Below are 8,783 nucleotides of genomic sequence, written 5' to 3'. Positions count from 1 at the left end.
TTAGCCTACCTTTAGCTTAAACGTAATTTGCCAATGCTTGCTTGACATTTGTCACACTGAGAACACGTGAAGCAGTTCACTCGATAACTGATATAGTCTGTCGCTGCATTCTGTGGAACCTAGTTTTTGTATTGATTATAGCTGTGCCGTACTATTCTCACAACAGACGAAGTTCAACTCTCCCTCACCCCATCTCTCTATCTCAGAGCATGCACTGCAAGTCAAGACAAATTACGTGCAAAATGCGTGTCTTTGTTTATTTCTTTTACTGTACAAATACATAAATAAAATGTAAAACAAGATATTCAGTTTTGCCAATTCGATTATGTTCATTGAAAACGTTGGCAAAGATTAACAGATCAACAAGAAAACAATAAAATATAAAAACAAAGAAAAGTTTTTGAAGCGTTGCAAGAGACGCGTGACGTCATAATAACTTAAATAAAGATTGTCTAAATACGCTTGGGCCGAAGAAATTGACCAATCACACGAAAGCATTGCTGACTAAGGGTACATTGTATAGTTTTGCTGCGGTGAGAAAAGCATATAGGCTACCTACATGTTTGGGAAGTTAAACGTGTGAAGCCTTTTATAAAATAAATATCTATTAAAGAGGCTGTTTTGGACAATGACAGACCTCATATGATTACCAGATCGAAAATTCGGAAGGAAATTATCTTTCTATTCCAAATTGATAACTTTGCTCTAAATTTTACATTTGCTTTTGGCAATGCACTGTATACGCCTAGTTTCGTCTAAAACAACAGTAAAACTAGCTTGGCATGCTACAATACAATACAATGCTACATGCTGGTCTGGAGAAAATCAACAACACTCTCTGCGATCACAAAAGAGAGTTAATTGCAATGTCAAGCAGTTTTCAATTCTTCGACGTCCAATCAACGTATAATCAACGTTTTACAATCATGTTGTTGACATAAAAACTTAATTGAACACACGAACAAGTTTCAACTTCGATACGAAAAATCGAAATAAAAATCTGCATAAACAGCTGAGAATGCATTGAAGCGTAACACATTGAGTTTGTTTCTTCAATCAAATAACATTTGTTTAAATATCTATTCAATATTTTAACGAAGTCACGTTATACAATGTTATTTCAACGTAAAAACAATTCTTATTAAAAAAATTGTTTGGCAAAGACCGTGAGAACATACAACGTACCATGACAAGTAATATCTTTGTTATCAACTTATCTCCTGGTAATGACATTGCCAAGCTGACAAAAACGGCAAAAGATAAACTGGCCCGAGGACAAGATTTGCAACCAAACTAATACCGAAAGTAACCAGACCCCTACCCAGACAGCAAAATCCATCATTTTAAGATTGATTCAACGTCTGCAGACTTTGAATCGATGTAAAAATGACGGATTTTGTTCTCTGGATAACTTTACGTAGCAATTAGTCTCCCTATAACTTTATGTAGCAATCTCCCTAAATGAGCATAAGGTTTTGTTGTTTAACATTAGAAAATAAACAAACAATAAATTCATATAACTTTTGTGGGATTTACAAATTGTCCTTGAAAAGGTTTTCTGTTAGAAATTTTCGTATTAGAATTGACCTGGATAGCCTAGTCGCGGATTATCAGCATGGCAGGTTAATTGAGCGAGTAACAAATATAACCGGAAACTAAAATGTATTGAACGTCCAACTTTAGCATTGTTGGAACAAATTTTAAAGTATAAATTCGGATGTTTTAATTCAACAAACCAAAACCTTGAGACTCTCTGATACAAATAAAACCGTCAAAACCCGGGCCACCTTCGGTACGGGAAACTTTAAACTCAACAGACTGTTGACAATCAATTATAAAATGGCCGAGGATCAATGCCATTTTAACAAAGAAAACAGCAATAAATAAACAAATATAATGTGGCGAAAAAAATGTGAAGCATTGCGTATAAGATCGACATCAAGGTATTAATTAAGCTTGTGGGTGGCCAACGTGGTACATAAATAAAAAATTAGTAACGAATTGAAAGTTAGATTCTGAATTGATGTCATGTTCAAATTGTTTCCAACAACAATGCCAGAAGGTACATGGGGGTAAAGATGTTCCCTTCACCAGCATGTCCAACATAAGTTAGTTTCAAGGAACCGTAAAGTAACAAGCGGTGAAAATTGCAAATGATATTCACATCAAAACAATTTCATTGAACGGATACATTATTGTGACGTGGTGATAAAGTAAAAATCAGTAACTATGTCACGTTTCAACAGATAATATGATCAGTTCGGTTATTGTCAATCCACGAACAACTCTCAACAAATTATTAGTAGAACATTAAGAAACAGATGAAAAGCATTGAACTAAGTGCTGATTGCAAAATGTTTTGTGGGTATTCCTAAGGCCAATCACTTCAATATAACATCTGCCCAAACGAACTACTGAAAATATTACAAGAATTGGCATAACAACGAGGGAACCTGGTTTACGTTACCGGTCTTTATGGTTGATCAAGAAATCAAACTTTCAATAACATTTCCCATTCTCAATCAACATAGATTAATACTCAAGCGTTTTTGATTTTTAAAGTGGCTTTCACTAAACAGATTCTCCATTTTCATACGCAAAATGTACTGTAAATGGTGACGATTGGCACGTTGGTAATAATAATCCAATACTACAAGTATTATCTAAAATTACATTGTAGACTGAATCAACTTCTTGCCTAGTAGAAGTTCAACAGCAAGATAGACTTTCATTTGGTTAAAATAGATTATGTGGCAGAATTCACAACTCTTGGTTATAATAGGTTTTATAGAAGTTGCATCTAAAAAATTGCTTGAGGTCAGATAGCTATTGGGCAGAGCCAACTATAAGCAAATAGTTCATTGACGTGTTTGTTTCTCTTTTATCTTTTGGATCAACAACCCAAACCCACTTTTTCTCACTCTGCCTTTGTCTTAGCACCACCTGATGTCGTCATCATTGGTCATCAACGTTGTCGTAGCAACGGGAATTCATTACTTTACCTTACCGACAACCACATGCCAACACTGTCATGTGCTGATAGTTTTTCAAAACTACTAAGTCATACTCATCCACATAGAGCATAGAGATTGAATCGAGTTCTGTAGGAACACAACAGGGCTTGGGAGCTAAAAACGGGTGGACTGAATTGGCAAGGGTTTGCACTATGGCGTGATTGGTGGCGTTTAAATGTTCTGCGAGTGGAAAAAGACACTGTCCTTGGCAATAGAATGCATCATAGCCGTGCGGAGCGACGATCCAGTCGTCCCACCCCACCGCGGCAAAGTCCACGTAAAGATTATGTCGAGCACATGCGCGATTTCTTCGTTTACGCTTTCGCTTCTTTTTGGAGGAGCCAGCGTCGCGCTTTCGGCTGTTTCGTTTAGCACGCGACCTTCGCTGAAGAGTTGTGCTCTTTCCATCATGAGTGTATGTGAGAAGCGTTGGTCTTCGGTCCAACCATTCGCGATCCGCCACTTCGCGATGAAGATCTCTCTTCAACCTCACATGACTCTTTCCCTCTTGAGGATCATTTTGTTCGGTCACGACTTCAACAACTAATCCATAATTCTCGTCATGATGATTTCGAGCCCATTTCATAACAACAGCACCAACATCAAACCTTTCCCATGTGCTGTTCCGGGCGTCGACAAGTCGTGTATCTATTAGGCGAATTATCGGTTGGATTTTTCCGTTGCTGAAACGACCACGATGCAACACTTCCGCATCGTTTCTATCTTCATCATTCGGCAACTTCACGACCTCGTAAATATTTATTCTATGCAGATGATTATCTTCAGGAGACAAATGATCTGCGATGGCTTGACGATGCAAGAGGAGCTCTGATGCTCCGATTACTTCCTCTTCCGGCAATGTGCTCAGGTCAAAGCGCAGACGGATGTGGTGATCTGGCATTCCGGCAAGATATTCATCTTCATCTGGGAACACAAAACGTAAAATATAAAACCCACCATCAAGCATGATTCAATCCAAACTGTTTGAAAAACTGAAAATTCACAAAAGTAACATGAAAATGAACGAAGGTAACATCTTCCAATGCAAAAAATAAGACTAATTCTCGTCTAGACTTTCTTTGCCAGTCTGAGGAAGTGTATTGTTATGATGTGCGAAATGTGATTGAAAAAATCGGTACTTCCTCCATTTTCTAATGCATCGAATAAACGCAAGTTATCACTGGATAAGAAAATGCAAGCAATAGCTGTGTTTTGTTGTTTGAATAAGTTTAAAGAAAGGATTTTGAATCAATGTAGCCTACAAACCTCATGAATATTTTGTTAATACATCTACTGTAACTACAAAAGAACTTAAATTAGCAGTTGAATACCATGGAAATTGCATTTGACTTTAAACGCGCCCCTTTCCTGCTTACAGAGCGAATAATTGCATTTTAAAATGAAACTGATGGATTTACGGAGAAAAACACGAATTTTTGAGATTATCTGGGATTAAGCAAGTCGGATGCCGCAGACTAATCAAATGCACGCAAATCATCGATAGTTGTAGCAATGTAGCATACTGTCTCTGGTGAAGAAAGAAAAACAACGTCTGCCGACGTAAAAACAATGTAAACATAAGATTTTTTTCTAAGAAGGGTTGATAAGTTGAAGCACTGAAGAAGTGGGTCAAGTCGAATTTTAAAACAAAGACTTTTACTTTTTGCTTTGTTGTATGATATTAAAAGTTGTAACTAAAGGTTCTGCAAAACCTTTTGTAATGTGTTTTAAAATTAATGCGTTATCAAGTAGTTTTCTTGAAGAAACACATGCAGCAAAAACACGTCTGCAGACGTTAAATTAATGTAAAAACAAACGGTTGATTTGCTGTATGGGTATCTTGCAAATTTGTGAATGATCACAGCTTCTATTTGGAAAACGCAAAGACGTGAAACAGCAAGGTTAAGTGAAAATCGATAGTGGTTTTGACAATTGCTTCTTGTTATATTTTCTAATCTGACCAAAGCTGGGAGCCACAATTACCTGGTTTGAGCACAACCACCATAAACTGCAGTTTTTAGTTGAGTGACAATTTGTTTCGAATAAAAATATATTCAAAAATCTCGCTTTTTGTAATTACGTTTCAAGGTTAGCGTTACGTATTTTAATTTTTTGATGTATTAATTTTATAAGCTATCTGCAATACCACATAGCAACCTTTGCCGACGTTTCTTCATTTTATTCCGGGGATCACGCTCATAAGTGGCTGGGCTTGAGAATGCTTTATATTTCACTCGAGCCGCACATTGTTCAAAATCGTAGAAAACGGTTTTGTTCATGGCTTTACTATATTATATAGTATAGTAATATAGTAAGCCATGGTTTAGTGCAACGGCAAAAAAACGATGTAGGCTAAACAGAATTTTAAAATCATTTTATGTATCAAAATAACGTTTTTAAATATTGTCAAGTAAAAATAAACTTGCACAAGTTAAAAAATCAAAATGACAACTTTTAAAGAAAAGCAGTTCAGTTAAATTTATTGAGTTTTAAAAAATTCTTTTTAAATTTTTGCATAGATTTATATCTAAGATTTTAATTTTAATTTGACAACTATTCACCACCGTCTATTAGCATCGAATTTACTTAATCTTTGGAGAAAATTAATTTCAATGACTATCTTGGTATGTTTTTGATAAGTTTTTGACTGTTTAACAACGCAAAACTTCCCCAACTTATTTTCAAGGTGGTAATAAGACAAGCAAGATATTTGAACATATGCAAGGCTTCCCACGCATTGGTGGAGGCCTCAGTTGTAATGTACAATGTTTTAATCTTATTGAGCAAGTAAAGCGCATCAACCATATCGCTTTGTTTGACTTCTTCCATCCCCTATTTATGTGAGCCATAAGCTCTAAACCTCAAAACCAATTTATGAGTCTTTGCATGTACGCCCGAGAGCTGACAAAAAGTATTGGAAAACATTTCTGTATGATCCATGGCAAAAGCTATCTAAGTGTGCGGTTAAAAGATTTTTACTTTTTTCATCTAGCCAGAAACCGAACATAACGTGAAGAGAATTGTTGTTCACTGTGTGGCACTCTTGAACATGTAAAACATCATCGAACGTCACAACAGTTGTGAAAAGAGCCGCAGTTATATTTCTTTGCAACACCAGACAAACTTAACGTCAGGCTACAAAGTACAAAGCTAGAAGCCACTTGAAATATTGTAATAACAAAAACTAAAATTTTGAAAGTGTTATAACAAGGGGTTACACTGACGTAAAACAGACAAATTGTGACGAAAGAATAACAATTGTGAAAACTGCCTTGATGAAGCAGAGTTTGACAACGTCATGTGCGTTCAACTGAACCAACTACGTCATACTTTCTACACGTCATTTCTGAAAAATTGAAGAAGTTGGTGTTTGTGTTATTTTTGCTTCTACAGCTTACGAAATAAATACTTCAGGAAGGAAGTTTGAAAAGTGATATAGTCTATGTATAAAGATTCTGTTTCCTAAATCAACTTAGTTTTTTTAGTTTCAATATTTATAGCAAACTTTTAAAATGAAGATTCTCTATGCGAAAAACTGTTTTTGTTTTAGTAGAATTTTCAAAACGTGATCTTTTGTTACTCAAGCAGTAGATTGCGTAAGGTTAGGGTAAACAATCGGAAATTCCCTATTAACTACTTCCACTATAACAACTATAGCCACTTTCTCTTTCCAGTTAATTAGGTGGGGTTGAATGGGTCTCTTTCAAAATAGTAGATAGTCGGTTTGTTGCTTTATCCAACCTCTGCTGGAAATGACTTCCTAGTACTTTTTTACTCAAATACAGATTTACTAACCTCACACCGAAGTAAAGTTCTGCATGAATAAACTTATGCTGCGATCTAAATTTGGTTTTGTATGTTTTTTTTTTTTGATAAGGAAAAAGTTTAATAAACACTGCTGCATTGTGATAACGTTTTACACAAATTTCTATTCTGGAAGAGTTAGAGTTTTCTTAAAAATTGAAAAAATTGAAGTAAATAAATCTTTTTAATCAACTTACCAATGTGATGAAAACTTCTGGCTGTGTTGACTTTGCTTATGACATCAACTGCAGGTAAATCAAACCCTTGTTCCCAAACCCCCATCAAATTATCTTGATCATCAAACGTATCTCCCATGTGAGCTTTGTACAGGTGCTGCATCAACTTGGGTATGTGAATGTCTTTGTCTGGGTTCGGTCGGCGTTTAAGTCCAAATAAGTTCAAAAGTTTTTTTTCAAACTCAACAACAACAGCTTCCTCTTCCTCTCGGGTGACACTCGAATATTTGGCGGCCTGTTGGATAAGGTTTTCCCGCCCGACCTGAGGCAAAAGTCCGTAACTCAAGTCAAAAATTGAATGCAAAATTAGAATAACGACAAGAATCCAATCGGTGATCGCGACCATTATGACTGTTCAAACAAAACAAGTTGGAAATTTGCTCGATCAGCAGTAACCGCCAGATAACCTTGAAATCTTCTTTCTTTTTACAATATCCGTTTGAGCATTTTCTTGACACAATTCAAAAATCTCTTACCTACGAGCTTACATATAAAGTATCTGAAAAATAGAAATTTGGTTAAATCCTATATTTTCACTACACTGTATCACTGTATTCTTGAAGCTTGCTCAATGCCAAACCGTAACTCACATCGGCTGATATAATGCCGAGGAGAGTCTCGTTGTACATACAAACTGAATTCTGAGAGAAGGGGAAAAAAAGTTTGTCAAACGAAGTAAAAATTTGTAAAGAGGGCAGTAGACAGCAGTTTTCAAAACAATTTTGAAAAAGTAAGATCTGAAATCGCACATGACAGCTAACTCAGACTCCCTGCTGATGTGCTAATGTCTACACTGTTATCTCTTTGTATTCATATGTTTGTTATCTGTGTTGCAGTTGTAGCACAACACATAAAAATTGCAAAAAAGACTACTTTGGCTAGTTGGCAAAGTAATATCTTTTGCAGAAGGCTGAAAAAGGGAGGATTAACACCCCAGATATGCCGGTTAGTTTTTAGACTAATTATAACCTTATATTTAGAGCGATTGAAAAAGCACCATAAATACACAACAGATTAATTAAGATACATAGCTAAAGAATTGTTTGGAAATTGAAGCTGTCTTTTCCACCACCAAACCAACAAACAAAGATCCATTTATATGTAAACTACTTCCATGTAAACTTGTCATCAAATGGTAAACTGTCATATTTCTGTTTGGTGTCATTGTAATGAACTTTGGAATTGCATGTGCAGTTTTAAGAAACTTCTTTTAATGGATAACAACTCAAGTTTCCTGACCTTTGCAATGCAAACATTGATTGAAATCATGTGGAAAATCATTTGGTTTCCAAGCTGAGCCTGTGAGGGACCCAGACAGCAAAATTTGTCATTTTTACTTTGATTCAACGTCTGCAGATCTTGTATGAATACCAACACAAATAGTTTATCTTCTTCGGAATAAGCAAAATTTGTTTTCGGAAGCGCGGGGCGACTTTGTTCATTTGTGGTCTGACGTCATTTCTAGACTGCCACGCTGCAGCAGCACGGTAACTTTTGGACCGTAGTAATTCCTGGGTCGTTACACCGGTACCCGATCACCTAACGATATGTTATAGGCCTATAACAAACTCGGCACTGCCGTTTTTTAAACTAAAAAGACAGTTGCATGTAAAACTAAATACTCCAACTTTCTTATACCGTTATACGACAGGTAGCTTTTCACTGCTGTATGATATTAATTTTGTGTTAATCCAAATAAAATGAAATTTATTTTGACCTAACTTGTCCT

General features: G+C 35.9%; 1 protein-coding gene across 1 annotated transcript; it reads right to left on the bottom strand.

The window, feature by feature from the left end:
• Positions 1-236: 236 nt before the first annotated feature.
• On the bottom strand, positions 237-7,543 carry LOC145781115 (bone morphogenetic protein 2-like). Its single transcript, XM_082592870.1, has 2 exons — positions 7,016-7,543; positions 237-3,938 (listed from the first exon to the last, which is right to left on the bottom strand). Exons 1-2 carry the CDS (start codon positions 7,398-7,400, stop codon positions 3,004-3,006), a joined length of 1,320 nt encoding a protein of 439 aa, XP_082448996.1. The 5' UTR covers positions 7,401-7,543; the 3' UTR covers positions 237-3,003.
• Positions 7,544-8,783: the final 1,240 nt, after the last annotated feature.

Source organism: Aplidium turbinatum, chromosome 12 (genome assembly GCF_918807975.1).
Source record: "Aplidium turbinatum chromosome 12, kaAplTurb1.1, whole genome shotgun sequence".
Lineage (NCBI taxonomy): Eukaryota > Metazoa > Chordata > Ascidiacea > Aplousobranchia > Polyclinidae > Aplidium > Aplidium turbinatum.
Note: the sequence above shows the minus strand (reverse complement) of the source record. Positions and strands in the feature narration are given on the sequence as shown.

Coding starts and splice junctions, on each gene's coding strand:
- LOC145781115 (XM_082592870.1), bottom strand. CDS start 7,400: ATGGTCGCGATCACCGATTGGATTCTTGTCGTTATTCTAATTTTGCAT. Junction 3,939..7,015: donor CAGAAGTTTTCATCACATTG/GTAAGTTGATTA, acceptor TTGTGTTCCCAG/ATGAAGATGAATATCTTGCC.